This window comes from Vulpes lagopus, chromosome 10, assembly GCF_018345385.1.
Source record: "Vulpes lagopus strain Blue_001 chromosome 10, ASM1834538v1, whole genome shotgun sequence".
NCBI lineage: Eukaryota > Metazoa > Chordata > Mammalia > Carnivora > Canidae > Vulpes > Vulpes lagopus.
Genome location: NC_054833.1, coordinates 70,608,713 through 70,630,486, shown reverse-complemented (window position 1 = coordinate 70,630,486; position 21,774 = coordinate 70,608,713). Strand labels below are relative to the sequence as shown.

The window sequence follows — 21,774 nt, the reverse complement described above, 5'->3', positions numbered from 1 at the left end:
TGGAAAGCACAGTCTGGGAGCCTATCTGACAGCACCTGGCATCCATCCACATTATCAGGCCTTTACCCTTTAAACTGCCTTGGCTGTTCTTGAGATTTCCAGCTCTGTCTAATTAGTTTATGAGTCTCTTGACCATTCATCATATTCTTCCTATGGTTGTCATTGTTTTAAACATATTAGGGAGTCATTGGTGAACAGATAATATTTTATACCATGATAAATGCCATGATAAGATCACCTAGGAAATGAGTATAGATAAAGAAAATAAGGCTGAAAGCTGAGTCCCATGATTCTCCAGCGTGTAGAATCTGGAGAGAGATGAGAGACTAGGAAGGCCAATGAAATAGGGAGAAAACCAGAAGAAGGTAATATCTCAAAAATTAAAATAAGAGAAGGATAAAAGTGTCAAGCGTTCTCAACACTTTGAGAAAGAAAGTGACTGAGAATTAGCTATTAGTTTGGGCAAGATGTAGGTCCCTAATGATCTAGGCAAGATGGATTTCCTATGAAGTGCTGTGGACCAAATCCTGATTATAGTGTGCTGACAAAAACAGAGATGTTGTGGAGTGGAGACAGCAAGTAAAGACAACTTCTCGAAGAATTTTGCTTTTAAAAGAGTGCAAATAAAGAAAAAAAGAAATGAGGCAATAGTTGAAGGACAACATGGAGTAATCACAAGTCTTTTTTTTTTTTAATTCTTATTTAGGTACAAATGACATGCAAGAAGTTTACTTTTAAAAGTGTACAATTTCGACACATATACACTCATGAAACTATTGCTATATCCAAGATCATTCATATTCATCAAACCCAAAAGTTTTCCTCTGCAATTTCTCCCAATCCTCCCTGTTACTGTGCCTCCAACCCCCCCAAAATCACTAATGTGCTGTCACTACAGTTCTATTTTCTAGTCTTTTAGATAAATGAAAATGAACAATATGCTTTTGATCTACCTTCTTTTACCAAGAATAATCAGTTTGAGGTTAGTCCATATTGTTGCAGGTATTGATAGTTTGTTTCCTTTTACTGCTAAGTGGTATTCTATTGTATGAGAGCATTATGATTTGTTTACCTATTCACCTGTTATATTTGAGTTGTTTTCAGTTTTTTACTATAACAAAGCTGCAATGAATATTCTACATAGACAACCATATCACCTATGAATAGAGACAATTTTACTTTTCCCTTTCCAGTGTAGGTGATTTTATATCTTTTTTTCCTACACTGATTACTACTTCAGTAAAATATTCAGTAGAAATGGTGAGAACAGACATTCTTACTTTTTTCCTAATTTCAAGGGGCAAAAAACTCGTGTTAAGTTAGTGTGATGTTAGATGTAGCTTTTTCACAGATGCTCTTTTCCTGGCTGAGAAATTTCCCTTTTATTGCTAGTTTTCCAGAAGCTTTTGTTGTTGTTGTTGTTGTTTTACCAGAAATTCAAAATATTGAATTTTGTCGAATGTTTTTCTCTGTGTCTACTCAAGATGATCATAGTTTTTAAAAAAAATATTAATAGGGTGAATTACATTGATTGTTTATAGGTTATAACAACCTTATATTCGTTGGATAAACCCCACTTGTTCAAAATATGTCAACCTTTTTATATGTTATTGGACTAGATTTACTATAATTTTATTAAGTATTTTTTCATGTGTGTTTATGGGGGAAATGATCTGTAGATTTTCTTTTCAGAGAAATGCTGACTTTAAACAATTAGTTGGGAAGTAGTCCCTCCTTTTCAACTTTCTGAAGGTGTATGTAGAATCAGTATTATTTCTTCTTTCAATTTTTGGCAGTTTCACCAGGAAAGCCTCTGGGTTTGCAGTTTTCTTTGTGAGAATGATTTAAACTTTTAAAAAATTCAACTTCTATAACGGGTGTTATCTCTCTTTAGTGAGGTCTGGTAGTTTGTGTTTTTCAAAGAATTTATCCATTTCATCTAAGTTGTAGAATTCGTTGGCATAGAGTTGTTCATAGTCATTCCTTGTTGTCTTTATTATATCTTTACAATCTGTACTGATGTCTACTCTTCCATTCCTGATATACCTAATCTGTAGCTTCTCTTTTTTTTTCCTGGTAAATCTGGCTAGAAGTTTGTTAGTTTTGGTGTTTACACAAATAACCCATTTTGTCTACATGGATTCCCTCCCCCCCCATTTTATTTTCATTCTTATCCTTTATCCCCTTTCTTCTTTCTTTCTTTTCTGTTATTTCTCTCATTTAAGCTAAAAACTAAGGTCTTTTATGTTTATCCTTTTCTAATAAAGGTATTTAATGCCATAGATTTACCTATAAGTACTGCTTTAGCTATATGCCACAGATTTTGATATGTAATGTTTTCATTTTCAGTCAGTCAAAATGCTTTTTTTAAAAAAATTTTATTTATTTATTCATGAGAGACGCGGAGAGAGAGAGAGGCAGAGACACAGGCAGAGGGAGAAGCAGGCCCCACGCAGGGAGCCCAACGTGGGACTTGATCCTGGGTCTCCAGGATCATGCCCTGGGCTGAAGGCGGCGCTAAACCGCTGAGCCACCCAGGCTGCCCTCAAAATGCTTTCTAATTACTTTTTTGATTTTATCTTTGGCTCATGAGTTATTTAGAATGTTTAGTTTCAAATTCTTGGAGCTTCACTAGAGATATCTTTGTGATTGATTCCTAATTTAATTCCACTCTGATCAGAGACATTTTGCATGGCTTGAATTTTTAAAAACTTATTGACTCTTCCCCCAAGTGGCCTGGTGGAGTTGGTAGGTGTGCGCAGGCCCAACAGTGGAGCTGGACACAGGGTCGGTGGCCCAAGAAGAGTGCTGAATTTTTACTGCACGTGCTGAAAAATGCAGAGTGATGCTGAAATTAAGGGTTTAGATGTAGGTTCTCTGGTCATTGAGCACATCCAGGTGAACAAAGCCCCCAAGATGCAACGTAGAATTTACAGGACTCATGGCCAGATTAACTCATACATGAGCTCTCCCTGCACATCGAGATGATTCTTACTGAAAAAGAGCAGATTGTTCCTAAACCAGAAGAGGAGGATGCACAGAAGAAAAAGATATCCCAGAAGAAACCGAAGAAACAAACACTTATGGCCCGGGAGTAAATTCTGCATAGAATAAATGCAAATAAAAATTTAAAAAAGATAAAAATAATAAAAACTTGAGACCTATTTTATGGCCTAGAATATTGTCTATTTTTGTGATTGTTCCATGTACACTTGAAAAGAATGTGTCATCAGCTGTTGTTAGGTGTAGTGTTCTATCATCGTTAGTTAGGTTAAATTGATAGTGTTGTTTAAGTTTTCTATCCTTACTGGGTTTCTATTAGTTCTATCAATTATTGATACCATACTTTTTGATTTTTCTATTTGTCCTTCTTTGCTTTTCTTTTTGTTACTTTTTTCGTGTATTTTGAAACTCTATTTCATTTATTGGTGCGTAATTGTTAGAATTGTCTATATCCTCTTTACAAATTGTCTCCTTTATCATTATGAAATGACTTAATATTCCTAATAATATTCTTTATTCTAGAATCTACTTGTTCTTATATTAATAATGTCATTATGGATTTCCTTTGATTAGTGTTATTATGGTATATGTATTTCCACTCCTTTTTCTTTAACTTGGGTTTTTATATTTAAAATGGCTTGTTATAGGCTGCATAATGTTGAATCATGCTCTTTTATCCATCCTGAAAATGTTTGCTTTTTAATTGTGGTTTTTAGACTGCTTACATTTAAAGAGATTATTAACATGGTTAGGTTTATATTTACCATGTTGCCATTTGTGTTCTATTTGCCCTATCTGTCCATTATACATTTCCTCTTTCTGGTGTTTTGGGTAATTAATAGTTTTATGCGTCCTTTTTTATTTCCTTAGGTAAAGCTCTTCACTTTTTTATTTTAATGGTTACTTTAGTGTTTCTAGTATAAATCTCTAGTTTATCCCAGCCTACCTTCAAGCAATATCATATATCTTCAAATATAGTGTAAGAACCTTCCCACAATATGCTTCCATTTCTCCCTTCTTTGCTGTTGTGCTCTTATTAACATTTGATTTGCTTCTATGTACATTATAAACCTTACAATACATGGTTCTCATTTCTTATTCTTTTCAGTCAATTGTATTATGAGTAGATTTTTAAAAGAAGCAAAAAAAAAAAAAAAACCCCAATTCCTTTGTGTAGATACTGATTTCTATCTGGTATCATTTTCCTTCTGCCTAAAGGATTTCCTTTAACATTTCTTAGACTATAGGTCTACTGGTGAGGAATTCTTTCAACTTTCATATGTCTGATAGAAATCTTTTTGGTTGTTATTTTTTGTTTGTGGATTGGTTTGTTTTAGATATAAATTTTTACAGTTTGATTGTTTGCTGATGTGCAAAATGGAAAATGATGATATAGTAGCTCAATCTCTGAGTAGAGGAGAAAGGGCAGGATTCAGAACAGAAGGTTTGGCTTCAGATACAATCATGAAAACTTATCTATGGTCACAAAAGGAAAGACTGAGCAGATGTTTACTGATGTGGGTGAATTTTTTTTTAAGATTTTATTTATTTATTTGAGAGAGAGAGAGCACGAGAGGCCACAGAGGCAGAGGGAGAAGCAGACTTGCTGTTGAGCAGGGAGCCCAATGCAGGGCTTGATCCCAGGACTCTGAGATCATGACCTGAGCTGAAGGCAGACATGTAACCACCTGAGCCACTCAGGTGCCCCTGATGGGGGTGAATTGATTGATCTGTTAATGGATGCAATCAAACTGGGTTTCCGGATTTGAATCAAAGATCCACCACTTAATAGCTGAGCTATTTAAACCCTTTGAACTTCAGTGTTCACATCCATAGAGTCAAATGAACAACTGCCACACAGAATGACTATAGCAATGAAATGAGTTAATATATACCAAACATGGAGTACATGGCAGGGCACATTATAAGTGCTCAGTATCTGGGAGGAAAAAATGTGTAATGTTTCTTCGCTTTACTGCCTGAGTCAAGGAGAAAAGATTCTAGGATCTCATTTTTCCACCTGTACTTTCTCTTATCCCCCTTCTCTGACCCCTCCTTCCTTCCCAAAAAAATACATTTAAGACTCAAATGCCAGGTTGTCTGCAGGTGCAGTGTTTAAGACTGATAACATTTGGAGGCCAGATGTTAACTGATGTAAACACTATTAAGTGCTCAGTAGACCGGAGGCTGAGGCAATGATTTCCAATTTTATGATTATTATTTGAGTTTGCAGTAAACTAGTCTGCCGCTCCTCCCAGCCCCCTACCTCCACCAAAAAGACATGTAGCCTCTTCAATCTCAAGAGAATATAAATTATTTTTAAAAATATGAATTTCTGGAAATATTAAGTAATGGCATTTCACACACCTAGAACTGTGGATGGATGCTGCCTCCTCGTAGACCTCACTACATCCTTGCAGCTCTCTCTGAAAGGTCAGTGACTTGTGAAACTTGGTCTGAAAACTAGTCTCATTTTCTGAAATAGGCCCAGAGTAATAATCACAAAACATGCTGTAGCAAGTTTTTACATCAATTGATATCTTAAATTTGAGCTTCTTTAGGATTAGTATGGGAACTGCCCCAAGGACAGGAAGTCAATAAATGAGCTCTTCTCCTAATAAAGAAATATACTTTTTTAAATAGCAATAAGATGAGTCCACTATGAATTACTGAGCTGATTGTTAGTGTTTAATACCCTTACACACTCAGTTATTTATTCATTAATCTGTTGAACAGATTAGTTCAGGACTAGCAGTATGTCCCAGGCCCAGGGCCAGGCACTAGCTAATACATTGGTAAATAAAACAGATGACCTTCATGGAGCTTAGAGTTTTATGAGTGAGGAAGACAAGTAAAAAATAATGAACATACAAATAGGTATAGTAAAAAGTTTATATAGGTGCTATGAAGATAAGGGACCCTCTACAAATAATGGGTTAGGGAAAGAATTCTTTTTTTTTTTTTTTTTCAGTAGCTAAATTAATCCAAGGCTTAAAGAATGAGAAGAAGGCAGCCATGCCTAGAGTGGAGGAGAGAACAAGCAGAGAGACCAGCATGTATTTATTAATTTAACAAATATTTATTCAGTAGTTTCTGTGAGTGTCCAAAGCAAATAAAATATACTAGTGAACAAAACAAACACACGCAAAACTAGCTAAGGTTGGAAAGTATTTGGCATGTTCCTGGAACAGAAAGGAAGCCCCTGAGGCTGAATCACATTGAACAGAGGGGAGTGTGGTATGAAATGAGGTTGGAGGGGTAGTGGCAGGAACTGGATTATACAGGGACTTGTAATCCATGGTAAAGAGGTAGAATTTTATTCTAAATGCAATGACATGATTTGATTTTTATGTTAAGAGATTGCTTTTATTGTTATATGGGGAAGATTTTGGAAGCTGGGGGTAGAATGGAAAGCAGAGAGATTCATAGGGTGGCTATTATAGTTCAAGTGAGATTTTAATGCACTGAAACTGTAGTGGCAGCAAAAATAAAATGTATAAGGTTTTGTTTTTGAGATTTTATTTATTTATTCGTGAGGGACACAGAGACAGAGGCAGAGACATGGGCAGAGGGAGAAACAGGCTCTCTGCAGGGAGCCTCATGTGGAACTGGATCCTGGCACTCCAGGATCACTACCTGAGTGGAAGGCAGACAACCGCTGAGCCACCCAGGCATCCCTAAAGTGTGTAGTTTTGATGTAGGATGAATAAAACATCTTGTCCAACTGAAAAAGGAGGAAGATACTTTGAGGAAGGAGGTAAATCATAGATGATTCAACTGAATAGATGGCAGGTCCATTTACCACAGTGAGGGTGGCTGGTTGAATAAGTGGATGAAGGTGGGGGAGGTTTGGGCTAAAGATTAAAATTAATTCAAGTTTGCGGCCTAAGTCATAAACAATGAAATCAATCCAAAAGTGAAATTCGCTATCTCATGGGATTAATGTGCCCCCCATCACTGGAGAATATACCAACAAGCTAAGTGACCGTCTGTCTACAGTATTTTAGCTATACATCAAGCAGAATTCTAGAACTGATTTCCAAATGGTATCTGAGAACTTATTAAAGAAAGCAACAATTCCTGGAAGCCATCACTGGTTGAACAAGAACTGGTTTTCCCAGATCATTTCTCTTGAAGGGAATTTCACGTGCCTTTGAGCTCCTGGAAACTGACATGATATTTTTAAATAAATATTATATTTGATTAATAGATTTTCTTTTTGGCAGGGCTACAAACATATAAATGGGAGTATTTATATCCTGTTAAGACATCATTTGAATATCTTCTATGACAATCTTTTAGAAAAGATGGAAAATGTAGATTGGAAAATATGGAGCTAGTAAAAAATTTGTATACCCAAAGTGCAATGTAGAGCAGCAACACAGAGTAGTAACTTCTCAATTTTGGTTCCCCTCCCTCCCCCATGCTTTATAAAGTCCACATACGAAATACATTCCCACACAAAACTATTCTCATCTGGAGGGACCCCTACCTTTCCTGGGAATCACTGTTCTATGGAAGGTGACTTTTAGTTAAGAGTCACTCTAAACCTTAGTACTTTTAAGTGAATCAAAGTCTGAGAGTAGATATGTGAAATTTTAGCCATAATTAGAACACGTAAAGAAAAGTATACTTACTTTATAACATTCATATTTCTGAAAATCATTTTTTACCTGGAAATAGATTGACAGAGCACTCTGTAAACTTGTTAGAAATAATGTTGTTATAATTATGAGGTAGGATTGTTTATATTTGGTTCTGCTTTCCTTGTACATCAAATCCTATAGCACGGGAACAACACAATGTGAAGTGATTAAAGGATCACATTAAAATAATCTCCTGAGCATTTCAAAAGGAAAGCTTTTAAAAGAAATGACCCTTGTCTTATAATCTTATTAGAAAAATGAAGTATTGGTATTACATCTTTGTTGATGCATTTCTTTCGTGAAATGTTTACAACCCAAGAAGGGATCTAAACAACAAGTAAAAGAAAGAAGTTGCAACATAAATTCCTCAGAAAAATTAAAGCTTTCTACCAAAGAAACATCAAGGAATATTCTTGGCACTTCTATTTTGGATACCACCAATACCAAGGGATGAGGATGACTGCTGCCAGGTAGGACCACTGCCTTCTCCTTGAGCTCAGTACCCTATGGAAGGTATTCCAGCCCTCTCTGAGGGTGATATTTGATAGCAGGCCCCAGGTTCTTCTTTATGGAGCTAGCTTTTAGAGGTCAGTTAGAGAAGAGGGGTGTCCACAACACCACTAATGTTTCTTCTTTTTGGAGAAGTTCATCTGTACTATGATGAGTGTATCAAGGGGAGCTGATAAAAGTTTCTTGGTCCCAAGTCATTCATTCCTTCATTGGCATATCCATCAGACATTTATTAAGTACCCATACTCTGACAAACATGACTATTAGCAATGGGGTAAAAAATATGAAAAAGACGTTCTGTGCTCTTGACGAACAGACTAGAATAATAACAATTATGCTGGACAAGTGCTATGGTAGAGATACACAGATGTCAATACAGGTATGGCTATATGAGACAATGGAACAACTAATTCAGCTCAGAAAGGGAACAGGGATGAGGAAAATTAAATCTCTGGTTTAATAAATGGCACCAAGTTGGGGCACCTGGGTTGCTCAGTGGGTTAAGCATCTGCCTTCAGCTCAGGTCATGATCTCAGGGTCCTGGGATCAAGTCCCTCATTAGGTTCCCTGCTCAGTGGAGAGCCTGCTTCTCCCTCTCCCTCCTCTGCTCCCCCTGCTTGTGCTCTCTCTCTCTCTGTCAAATAAATAAGTAAAATCTTTTTTTAAAAAAATTAAAAACTAAATGGCACCAAATTCAAACACAATATCATCTGACCAAATTGTTTGGTAAAAAGGGAATAGAAATGGAGATTGGGAAGAATCCAAGGGCAGACTTTCCCACTACCTCCATCAAATCTCAAAAAAAAAAAAAAAAAAAAAAAACTCAACTCAAGTGCCACCATCTGGGAATGATGAGGGGTGGTGGGGAGAGGAGTATGTGCTGGTGTAGAGCAGGAAACCACCTTTGTAGTTTATAGGGTGGGCCCGCTGACACCCAAACTAAAGAAACACTCTTCTCCATACCTGTTTCTCCCACAATGTTATGTTTTATTTTCTTCAAGGCAGTTATCACTATCTGATATTACCTTATTTGATTTATTTCTTGTCCATTCCTCCCCACGAGGATCTCATCTGTCCTGCACAGTGTGGTATTCTCAAGCCTAGAACAGTGCCTTGTTTTATAGTGGGCACCTAATGAATGAGTTGAATGAATGATCATTAACAATATAAAATCACATCAAGCCACTCTTGAGAACCAATCTTTCTTCCATCTCCAAAATGTCTATGAGATGTCTAATCTCAGAGGTGCCTCAGAGATATTCTGTTCATTCTTTTCTTCGTTCATTTCAGGAGTGAAAGACTGAGGTGTGAGGGTCAGGGAATGTGGAGTCTCTGTTTCGTTCCAGTTATTTCCTCACAGAGCAGGAACTGGAAGCCAGATCTCCAGAATCCCAGAGCTCTTCAGCATTACTCTGCTACCTCTGGTTAAACCTCTCTGCGGGCAAAGCAATTTTAGATTATTGCCATGAGTGTAATTTTCAAAGCCCCTAGGAAGAAAAGAAAACAGTGGGAAGCCACTTCTAGAATTCAGATGGGAGGGAAGTTACAGACTGTGGAACTGGATTCTCTGCTGTAACTATGGCCAGAGGAGTTCGGCCTACCTGCAGCGAGGACATGGGCTCTACATCACGCTGGCTGTGATTTTGCACCATTAAGCCCCTCATTAAAAATGAGGCCCAGCAGCAGCCTGCCACCATTAATTATATAAGGGTGGGTCACTGTCATTGTGGGTAAAAATGCATGTCCCTGTGCAGCCTCCCCATCCCCAGGGACCAGATAGCGCACTGAGGTCATGGCCAACAAAAGTATGTTTATTTTTATCAAGACTATAAGCAAGCATTTGAAGCTGTTAGTTTCTGAGTACAATTGAGGGAAATATTCTCCAACAGAACTTTAATGAAACGTGGCATTTTCTCACAGATATACCACCACCATCCACGCACACACTTTCTATACACGAACAGAGACACAAAAGTTTTCAAAAGCCAAAACTCCCCGGGATGGAGTACCTGGGATACCGCAGGGAGGTGAGAAAGAATGGGGGAAGAGGAACCTATGGATTCCACCGAGGGACTTCTCAGAAGTCTTCACCTGCCAGAGGTTTTTTTTTTCCCCCCCAGAGGTTTTAATCCAAATAGAAAAAGCTTTTTGTCAGATGAGAAATACAAACTGTGTGCTCCTCACATTCATTTCACAAACGCTAGTTATCTGTGCCTTCTGGTGTGAGATTTAGCTCTAGGCCCCAGGAATACAGAATGGATTAGGCTTAGTCCTGGCTTCAAGGTCACAGACCAGTGGAGTGAAAAAGAGGAGTAAACAGAGGAATACAATCCAGCGTGGTAGGTTCTGGGATCAAGAAGACGTCGTGGTTGCAGGCTCTGTTTTCTCCTCTTTGAGATGGGAGGAAGAGAATTAGCCTTCCTAAGCTGTATAAAATTTAGTGATATATGAGATACTCAATGAATACGTTTTTAAGAAAGAAAAGCAAAACGGAGACAGTAGGGCACTTTCCCCCAAATGGCCATGAGCCATGCCCTGTGGGTCTAAGCCTCTTTTGGAGAGCTCACCATCTTTACCATGGGGCCATTTATCAACGTAAGTCAGAGACTCACCTCCAGAAGCGCCAGGCCAAGTTGAAAAAGAAGTCTCCTCTGCTTCAGAAAGGAATTCCTCCTCGCAGGTTGTTTTGTGAGTTTTTGTTACTGAAATTGGGGTATGCACGTGCAATTGGGGGTCAGGAAACAACTGCCCTGGGAACAATTGGCAATCACCTGGCTTAGCTTGAATTCTCGGAAGCAGAGCTTCTCTTAGTTTAATAAAGGGTTTCATGTATACCTTGTGGTTCTGTTCTTTATCCCTGATTTTCCCTCCTGGGCTTTATGAATAAGGCCTCAGTCACTTTTCTCCCTGGAGCCGGCGAGCAGCCCCACCTTCTCCTAGGGGAGGCGGGGAGGTGCCGAGGGTGGAAGCCTCAGCTGTCTTCTGCCATCTGCTGGCTCCCTCTTTGCACCGGTTCGGGCCTGGCTTTGCAAGATCTTAGGGAATGGGAACTGCCAGCCGAGAAAGCGTGGGGCTGAGAAGGCTGTGGCTTTCATGAAAAAGGAGATAAGAAGATGGCAAACTGAGCCTGGCCTAGGAGGGCTTTTCCCATTATGGTGCTTGTGGAACGATGGCACCATCTCAGATATCCAACGGCAGTGATTTTTCTGCACAAGATTGTTTTGTTCAGGGAAGACACAGCAGTGTGTCTTAGTTTCTTTCCATTTGTTGTTTCCTTTGATTTTACTTTTATTCTTAGATCGTCACCTTCTAAGGCTTCTCACATAAGTCACTGCCACCTCTCTATGGACTTATCCGTAAGAGATGGCAGAAACCCATTTCAGTGGGAACTGAGATGAGAGTAAGGAGTCAGGAAGAGGGGAGAGGAGAAGCATTTCGCAGTAAATTGCAGGATTCTTTAATTGGCACAGCTGCCATTTTTTGAGGATCTGTCATTTAGAAGGCTCTGGCCCAGATGCCCAGGATACAGAAGTGAGTAGTATCAGGTCCCTTCTCTCTGGGAAACAGGAATCTAGTGGGAAATCAGCTAAATCAGAGAACAAAGTGGAGAGGTACAAAGGGCTGTGATCAAGTGCTTCAGTAAAGGAGCAGAGACAGTGGTGAGAAAGGCATTGCCATTTCGGGGAGCACCACTTCTTACCCACAGATTACCCGCTACCACCACTGCCTCAGAGAGGCCGAGAATCCTAGTTACAAAGCAGGAGAGAGTCGTTAAAATATTCTGTCTTTGACAACAACGAGCAATTGATTCAGCCCAGGGTGATGGGCCAAGGCAGGGAGCAGGAGGCAGCATCATGGGGGGGCGGGGGGGCAGCATGCAGAATCCAGGACGGGAAAGAGCAGTTCTGGGACTTTCTCTGAACCTAGAAAAAAAGCATTACTGTTTCCCTCCATGTGCTGGATGTGCACGAGCCCTTCCAGGGAAGTACAGTGAAATATTCAGAAACTCATGAGTGACATCCCGCCTTAATCTATCTGAAAGTTATGAGTGACCTCATCCAAATATTACAGTAGCTATAAGCTCAAAGATATCAACTATGATATTATTTAAGACTGTAAATGCGATGCCAACAGTAAGGAAAGTGCTTAAGAAAGTATGATACAGCTTCTGGGTGAACCATTAAGTGCCAGGGCATGGAAAATGATAATTCCAGAAACTGCAGTACATGAAAATACTGGTACAAAAAATCATGATATGAGCCTCCAGGAAAACTTATTCAGAGGGAAACATACTAAATTGCTAATAAAAGTGGTATTTTTTTCTCTGTTTGTGCTTTAGATGATATATAAAACTGTTACACTGATGACTGTTATAATGATTTTTTTTATTATTATTACAAAGAAATCTAAAGGTGAAATGTGTGTCCTGAAGGCAGGCGCAAAAAATTACCCTACATAATTCCTTCTAAATAAATTATCCTTATTTGTGTGTCTGTTTCTGATATTTCAGATTCCCTTTTCTCCCTAATTGTGTTTCAGTTTGTGTGGTCTATTCATTTTGCTCGTTAGGTCTGTCCCCAGTCTTCCCCTAGCCCACAGCCCTCCTCCCACCCTGGGTCTGCGGGATGTATTGTGATGTCTGCCCGTGAATGTTGCTGTGACTGGGGCTGGTGTCTGGTTGGTGATTCATGTTTGTTTCTGAGTTGTACATCTGTGTTGGTTGCTTTGAAACAGTGCCCCAGGGGATATGAAAGGCCCTTTGTTTCACCAAGACTGCTTCTTTGCACCAGAATTCTTCCCTGGATTCTTCTGAATTCCAGCAAGCTCCTCTATGAGTTTAGAATTTAGGCACAGTAAAGGGTAAAGAAACCAAACCAAACCAAACAAAAACAAACGAGAACAGCATGGAAAGAGATTTGGTGTCTGGGTCTAGTCCCTGCTTACCTGTCAGGACCAAACTTCTTATATATTAACCCTGGGGCAGGAAGCCTTTGACATCCGTGTTAAGGGTAATGCCTGGTGAACTTAAAGTTTCGCCCCCTAGGAATGCCTCAAGCAGAAAATAGGGCAGAATGAGGCCTGGTGGAAACCCTCCCTGGTGGAATAAGTTCTAAGACTTTAGTAGGCATACCCACTTGATGGGTGTCTAATATTTTAGCACAGGCACACGCATTCATAATGTTTAATGACTGCCACCACATGGGCACTGACCAATTAAATGGACACAGGTGGTAGTGCTGAAGCTAGAGACCCCTGCTGTTCCAGACAGCTACCAACCCTGTAGTTACTGGGTCACCGGGGAGACCAGCAAATTCCAGAGGGCCTGGGGCAGCGGCTGGCTGCCAACTGTTACCAAAGTATTTCAGTGTTTTAATATCCATCAGGGCTGAACAGATACATCCTAAAAGAATAACAGGAGTACACATGAAACTTCAAAGCCCATGCCCACTCTTAAGCTATATGTAGTGTCATGTTCACCTTTTGAGAACTTCCCTCTTTGTCCTGAAGAAGAGTTCAGAACCAGTGTCAGGACCTACCAGTTCTACAGGGTCTGGGTGACACAAAGGAGTCCTTATCCACAAAGGAGCTCTTTATTTTGCTCAACAACTAGTATAGATCTCACCCAAGGAAAGTTTGCAAATCAGCTTTCGTTATATTTTCACTCTCTGCAATGTAGTTGGCTTACAACATAGCTCTACCTCTAGGCAGGCAAAGAAACAAGCCGGTATATGTGAGTGATTGCCCACCTGCCTGCTTGCTTGTAGTCTTTGAAAGGCTGCCCCATCCCAGACCATTAGCCTGCTGTGAAAATCCATGCACTGGTGCCTAGAAAGTCCAAATACATATTGGATTGTTATGGCTCTTTCTTGTCCTTTTAACCAGAGATTCTCACCCGCTGCTTCTTATCAGACACCTGGTGTTTGTAGGTTGGCTAAAAGCAGCTTCTCAGAATAGTCTCTGGGGAAGCATGATAACCCTGCATTGTGTTATTTCTTATTTCCTGTTTCAAAGAAACCTACAGCTTCAGGGTAATTTGCTGCTTCTGTCTTCATTCAAGATAACAGTCAAGGCCGCACGTAATCTTACTGACTCTCTACATACCTAACACAAGTTTTGTTTGAATTCAAAACAAAAATTGCCCTCAACTAGCCGGCAAGTCATGCTGATAGGCTGTGATTAGAGAAGGCTGGGATTGTAGAGAAATGAATTGGAGGACTTGGCGTCTTTCAGTACTCACCCTACAAGGTACCTCAAGGTACCCTTGAGCAAGTATTTAACATCTCTCTAAGCCTTCATTTTCCTCAAATGTAGAGTGTGGACATACTGTATACTTCATCAGGTTGTTTTAAGGTAGGTGGAATAACAGATTAGAAAGCAATTTGTAAACTAAAGAAATATAAGCAAAATTCACCCCAAGAGAGTAAGTTGTAAGAACTAGTGAAAGAAATGACCATGAGTGTAGAAATAAGTGATGGCAGCTGGATGAGTATAAAGGAAGCCCACTATTGTGGTCCTAGCTTAGAAGAGAGAACATTCCCTGGTTCATACTTTCTTCAGTACCTTTCTGCAGAGCTTTAGCTGGAGACCAGTGAGTGGTCTAGACAAATGGTAGGCAAGAGGGTTACTGGCAGTTTAAAGCAAAGGGAGGTAGTGCACACGGGCAAATGTATAGAGGATGATGGAGAGCAGGGGAAGGACACAGTGCCTAACATACTACCAGGATAGGGAGAGAGGACAAGAGACTAAATCTCCACTGCTCCCATCAGTGTGTTCATAGATCAAACCTTGTTCGACTAATCTGGGCTTGAGGGTATCTTCCTAGGGTGAGCAGACTAACTAGAAATCCTAAAGTCTCTCCCGTGCTGGAGCCAGTGGCTAGAACCCTAAGATAAAGCTCTGCAGCCCTGGAGGGTAATTTGGCATTACCAGATTAATTAAACCATTTTCTGCGATTAAACTTGCATATGAATATTAAGTCTCAGACTGGGCCTCCCATCTAATCAGACAGTGAATGTTTTTAGGATAGCTCTCTGTTCCTGAAACATTGAGAAATATGCATATTGTATCTTTAATGAGACCGTGATGTTTATTTATGGCAGGAAGAAGTCTCCCAGCTCTGAAGACTCATTTAAGTGATAGTTTAGTGTCTGACACCTAGAGCTGTGTTAGATGCAGTCTCTGGAGTTGCTTATTATCACCAAATTATTTTATGGTTGGCTCTTATTCTGAATTTGTCAAATGTTCTTGCCGCTGAAAGGTCATGGGGCTTTGCTCCAGGGTTCAAGTCCTGCCTCCACTATTTACTAATGATGACTGGACTTCTGCGGGACTGTTCCTTCATACAAAATGAGAGTAATAGTGATTGCAACTCAAAGTTGTTTAGAAGATTAAAATTTTGCATAAAGTGCAGACGTTTTATGTAAAATGCCTGACACACTTTGGTTCTCTATGAATGTACATCGAATGTCCTCCTCCATGATTATGTGACCAGACTTTTTTGCTTTCTCTTAAGCTTTGATGTGGAAAATGGCCCTTCTCCAGGTCGGAGCCCGCTGGACCCCCAGGCCAGCTCTTCCTCTGGGTTGGTGCTCCATGCCACCTTTCCTGGGCACAGCCAGCGTAGAGAGTCCTTTCTCTACAGATCAGACAGCGACTATGACCTATCACCAAAGGCAATGTCAAGAAACTCTTCACTTCCAAGTGAGCAGTAAGTACGAGCCCTGTGTGGCTTCCAGTCTCACACTTATCTCATCTTTAACCTGTCACAGCAGCAACAACAACTGTTCCCTCCTTAACCCGTGGGAAGGAGAGAGGAGAAAAATGAACATGGGCAGAGGTGACAATGATGATCTTTAAAACATTAGTACTCACTAGCATGAGAAATATGTAGCTGAGGTCTCCAAGGGTATTCAAAATCTCAGGCACAGTGTACAGTTTTCCTCTGTTATTGATACTTAAAAAAAAAACAACAACTGTCATTCGGCTTAATTTCCTGAACTGTTGAATCATTTATGGGTTGAGAACCGTAACACTTTTCGCAAATAATACTTGAATTTTCCACAGTATATGCAGTTTGCATGAGGCTATGGTGAAAAAGAAAAACAGCAGTTGGGGACATGCCTCCTTTCTCAGTGGTCTTTGGTGACATTTAATAGCCATCATCCAGCCACAGGTCTGCATCCCTTCTCTGGAACCTTAACCCAATGCCCACTTGCTGCTGGGTTCCTTGGTGAGACACAACACTCCACCACCCTATTAAACACAGCTGATGTTTTTGTTTTGCTGCTATTAATTGTAGATCTCTAATTTTTTTAATGTTTTTTAAATTTTTATTTATTTATGATAGTCACAGAGAGAGAGAGAGAGAGAGAGAGAGAGGCAGAGACATAGGCAGAGGGAGAAGCAGGCTCCATGCACCAGGAGCCTGACGTGGGATTCGATCCTGGGTCTCCAGGATCGCGCCCTGGGCCAAAGGCAGGCGCCAAACCGCTGAGCCACCCAGGGATCCCTAGATCTCTAATTTTTAAAGAACAATGACGAGGTTGTATTACTCGTTTATTAAATTTCTGAAACTAAATAAAGCTGGATGCTGGAATTCATGCCTTAAGAGGTTTCTGGGCACATGTACAATTGTTTTTAACATCATATGTTATAAAGATATTGGTAGTTCCCTAAAATCTCTGGCCTAGAAATTTTCACTGGGCTCTCTTCTGCTGTTGGAAAAGAAGCAAAAAAGGGTCACCGTCTTATGAAAGGGGCAGGGGACATTTTAAAGCTACCAGTAAGAAAGGATTCTCAGGGCATTTCTGCCAACAAATTCCAATAGAAGCACCCTTGGCCTAAAATGTCTCAATTGTTGGGTAGGCCAAAATTCATTTATTCATTCATTTGGCAGATACATCCCAAATCTCTCCAATGTGCCATGCAGTATGTTAGGCTCTGGGGATAAAAGATGAACAAAACAGTGGAAAAATCACAGATGAGTTAAAAACAGATATTCTCAGAAAGGTTGCATGCTCTCAGGGAGGTTACAGTTAATAAGAAAGATAAAAAGAACACCCACATAACTCTACTACGGAGTGGAAGGAAATATTTAATGAGTGCTTATCTCAAGGCCAGTGGTACCAATATGGCTTATTTCTTTTAATCTTCATGACAGTCCTGTCAGGTAGGTACCACTATTATCTTCACTGTATAGATAATGAAAGCAAGCCTTTGAGAGACTGGAGAAAACTGCCCTCATCCCGTGACTCTATGACTGTATGCCATGCTGTATCCCACAATGTAGCTAAGACTGACCATATTCAAATTTTTTTATTCTATTTGCCTATATTCTTTAAACTGCAGAGTAGAATCTCTACCACCAGATAGAAGACAGATGAGTGCAGAGTCAAGGTGCCTGAGGCAGGAGGAGAGGTAATCCCTTTGCTGCAGATTATGCTGAGCCAAGAATGTTTCTGACCAAGGTTTGCATGGGGGCTTGGCTGAGTATACCTGGAATTTCCTCTTTTACCAAGAGAAACACCTCTCTAGACATCGTAGGTAGAAAGCAGAGGAAACCGGGTGAGCTGAAAGTAATTATAGTTCCATTCACATAGTGTCTGACAGGTAAAAGATTAGCTTTGGAAGGCAGCTCACAGTTCCCCACACTCTTGCCAAATAGCGTGATGAGTCTCAGGGTCATTCTGAGGCTTCCCAGAAGGTTCCGACCAAATTTCAGATTAAATTCTGATAATTTTTTAAGAACCAAAGGTTATGAAAATTTTGAACTCAAGGAGACCTTAAAGATTACAATCCAACTCAGTCTACAGCTGTAAAAAAAAAAAAAAAAAAAAAAAAAAAAAAGAGCCCTAATTCTAAGTGACTCTGCATGTGGTGTCTCTAATATTCATGGTTTACCCTCTTCAATTTTGTCAACCAGCAAAATTTTCCCCCTAACTTAGAACCTACATAGTGTGGTCAACTGTAAATTTAGGCAAGTTATAATTGTATGTGTAAGTTATCTAGTATCATTCTCACTGTTTTGTTTTTGTTTTTCAAGAAAAGGACTTCTTAAAATTAAAAGAAAAAAATGTAGAAAGGACACACTTTCATAATAAAGAACAGCCTTTCCTGAAAAAACACAGTGGGCAATATAAGATCACCCTTTCAAAGATATTGATAATAGAATCTATTAAAATCTTTGAATGAATAAAAATGGATTATTTTTTTACTTTGCAAATGTTTCAACGTTAGAGGTAAACTTTTATATATTTGTCAGTTTAGGAATTTCTATTTCTCAATACAAAAAGAAGAGGAGCTTGAATGATATCCAGATTTTTCTGGTATTTCCTTTTATCAGGACTGTGTTGGAAAATCCAGTTTCACATCAGTAGCTTGAGCTAAACTGAAGTAATGCTCTCAAAGATATTTCACCTGATTATTACTCTTCAGAGTGAATTGAAATGAATAGAAGAAGAGCAACCCACAATCCTCCCCGTGCTTTTTCTGTCTTCTTCCCATGGGAGCCAAGGAAAAGAAGGATAGATCTAGAGTCTTGATGGAAAGGTCATTGGGTGTGGGTTATGGGATGCTCCCAGCTCAGAAGCTCCTCGTATTCAGCATGGTACCATCATGGATTTATGTAGAAGGTGGAAAACTTGCATAATACCTCTGTATTAAACCCTAGAGGTTACCAGGTATTTACCCCAATGACAGATGTAGTGAAATGACGGGACACCTGCACCCCGATGTTCATAGCAGCAATGTCCACAATAGCCAAACTGTGAAAGGAGCCATGATGTTCTTCAACAGATGAAGGATAAAGATGTGGTCTATATATACAATGGAAAATTACTCAGCCATCAGAAAGGATGAATAGCTACCATTTACTTTAACATGGATGGAACTGGAGGGTATTATGCTGAGTGAAGTAAGTCAATCAGAGAAAGATAATTATCATATGGTTTCATTTATATACGGAATATAAGAAATAGTGAAAGGACGGAAACTGAATGGTAAAAAATTAAAGAGGAAGACAAACCATGAGAGACTCCTAACTCTGGGAAACAAAGGATTGTTGAAAGGGAGGGGGGTGGGGAGATGGGGTAAATGGGAGATGGGTATTAAGGAGGGCACATGATGAGATGAGCACTGGATGTTATACTATATGTTGGCAAATTGAATTTAAATAAAATATTTTTAAAAACCCAGTAGTAAAAAAAAAAAAAAAAAAAAAAAAACCCAGTAGTAGGGATCCCTGGGTGGCACAGCGGTTTAGCGCCTGCCTTTGGCCCAGGGCGCGATCCTGGGGACCCGGGATCGAATCCCACATCAGGGTCCCGGTGCATGGAGCCTGCTTCTCCCTCTGTCTGTGTCTCTGCCTCTCTCTCTCTGTGTGTGTGTGACTATCATAAATAAAAATAAATAAATAAATAAATAAATAAATAAATAAATAAATAAATAAAAAAAAAACCCAGTAGTAGGGACAACACTAGCTTTTCCACATTTCTCATCTGAACACTTTCAGACGAGTAAAGGGAAACATAAGCAGGGAGAGTGAGTGAGAAAATAATAAGATTAGAAATGGGAATGGAAAATTAAAAGTGGCTTTAACTTTTAACAACCAAAGAAAGATTGAAATAAGGCTTTCTAGTAAAGAAAACAAGATCATCACTGGGTCCCATGAGGAAATTTCAGATGCTTTCCTAGATGTGGCAATACTTGCTGATTTCTCTTTTGTTCCTCTGTTATAGTCATCTCTAACGTAATGCCTATGTACACCGAGGTACAGATTTCCCAATGGGAACATCAAGTACTGGAAACTGGTGAGACCAGTTACGTTGTTCAAAACTGTGGCAGGAACCACCCTGAACAGGATGGAGTTTTGACAGTCCACAAATCCACAGGGAAGGAAGATCCGCGTTTCCTTCATTTGGTCACCCCATTTGCAAAGCCTAATGTAGGCAAAGAGCATTTTAAAGTCATTTGTGTGAGAGCTAAATGGTCTCTAGAGAGAGCATTCAAGGGAAAAAAGCATTAATAACTGCTCACTTAAATGTAAGACCAGTTTATTGATGGACTACCAAAAAAGTACCCTGTGGTGTTTAAGACTTCAGTTAGACCTAGAGCCATCACACTTACTAGCATCCTGACGTTGGCATTGAATCTCTTTTACAGTGCTAAATTACCTGTAAATAAAAGTGCACATAAAATAAAAGTGCATTTCCTATGTGCTAGGTACTATTTAAAGTACTTTACATATGTTAACTCATTTAATTCCCATTACTTTACTTGAGTTGGTACTATAATTTTCTTGCGTTAAAGATGAAGACATTAATGCTGAAGGAAGTTATTAAGTAACATGCCTAATAAATGGGGAACCAAGGCTTCACTCTAAATCATATGGATATTTAGTATATATACAGACTCAAAATGAGGATGAAATATAAAAATACTGATATTAATCTCTGCTCTGCCTACTTTCCCAGCTGTTATGAGGATCATATTCATTCTTTTTTTATAACAAAAACTTTTAATTTTAGGTACTCTGCAAACAAAGAAAACATTTTCTGTGTCTTCATGAGAGTTGAAAGTTTAATAAGTCTATAGGGAGTTTTAATATCTTCGAATTAGGGGAATTATAGAAAGGTATTCGGGGGACTTTGAAAGGTCTGGCCAGGCAGGTGAGTAACCCACTTTGAATAGTTAGAGCTAAGATATAAGAGTTAGCCAGGTGGAGGGTTATGCAGGAAGAAGGGCCATGTGCTAACTACTCTCTAGTTGTCAGGAGCATTATGAAGAAGCACAACTCAGTGCAACTGAGGCAGAGAATGTGAGCAGATGAGGAAGTGGTGAGAAGCAAGGCTGGAAAAGTAAACAGGAACCTCATCACCAGGTGCCTGTCCTAAGGAGTTGGTCTCTGTACTGAAGGGAATTAGTGGGGAGCTACTAAAGGCTTTTTTTTTTTTAAGATTTTATTTATTTATTTACTTATTTATTTATTTACTTACTTACTTATTTATTTATCAGAGAAAGAGAGCATGCATAAGCATGGGCAGCAGCAGAGGGAGAGGGAGAAGCAGGTTTCCCACTGAGCAAGGAGCCCGACGTAGCACTCCATCCCTGAATCCCGGGATCATGACCTGAGCCAAAGGCAGATGCTTAACTGACTGAGCCACCCAGGCGCCATGCTACTAAAGGCTTTTAAGCAGGAAAATACATAATCCAATGAATATTTTTGAAAGATAGCTCTGATTACATTCAAGAGTGGTTTGGATGGTGGACAAGCCTAAAGACTAGTGTCCAAGAGCCAAATGGAGGACTGCTTTGGTAACCCACATAATAGAGGGTAGGGATCTACATTAGAGGAGATCCAGTGGGCAATTAATAAATATTTGCAAGTTAGCATAAGCAGGGGTTGGTGGTTGTATGGGGGTAGGTTTCAGGCTTGACCAACAAGATAGGTGGTTGCGCCATATTTTAGGGTCAAGAACATTCTCTTGTCACATGAAATAATGTATGTGAAAATGCTTTATAAACTGTAAAGTAGAATATTAGTTCTTTTGACTGCAAGAGGGGAGGATATGACCCTCCCAACAGAGTTCTCACCAGTAGGGGAGATAGACATGCAATT

At 39.5% G+C, this 21,774-nt stretch overlaps 1 protein-coding gene across 2 annotated transcripts in view; it reads left to right on the top strand.

The window, feature by feature from the left end:
- PDE4B (phosphodiesterase 4B) overlaps positions 1-21,774 on the top strand; it is a 432,607-nt gene that overhangs the window by 293,458 nt on the left and 117,375 nt on the right. For both annotated transcript variants that reach the window (XM_041771485.1, XM_041771486.1), the window contains one exon: positions 15,673-15,867. In XM_041771485.1, coding sequence (XP_041627419.1) covers positions 15,673-15,867 — 195 coding nt within the window. The remainder of the gene's footprint in view (positions 1-15,672; positions 15,868-21,774) is intronic.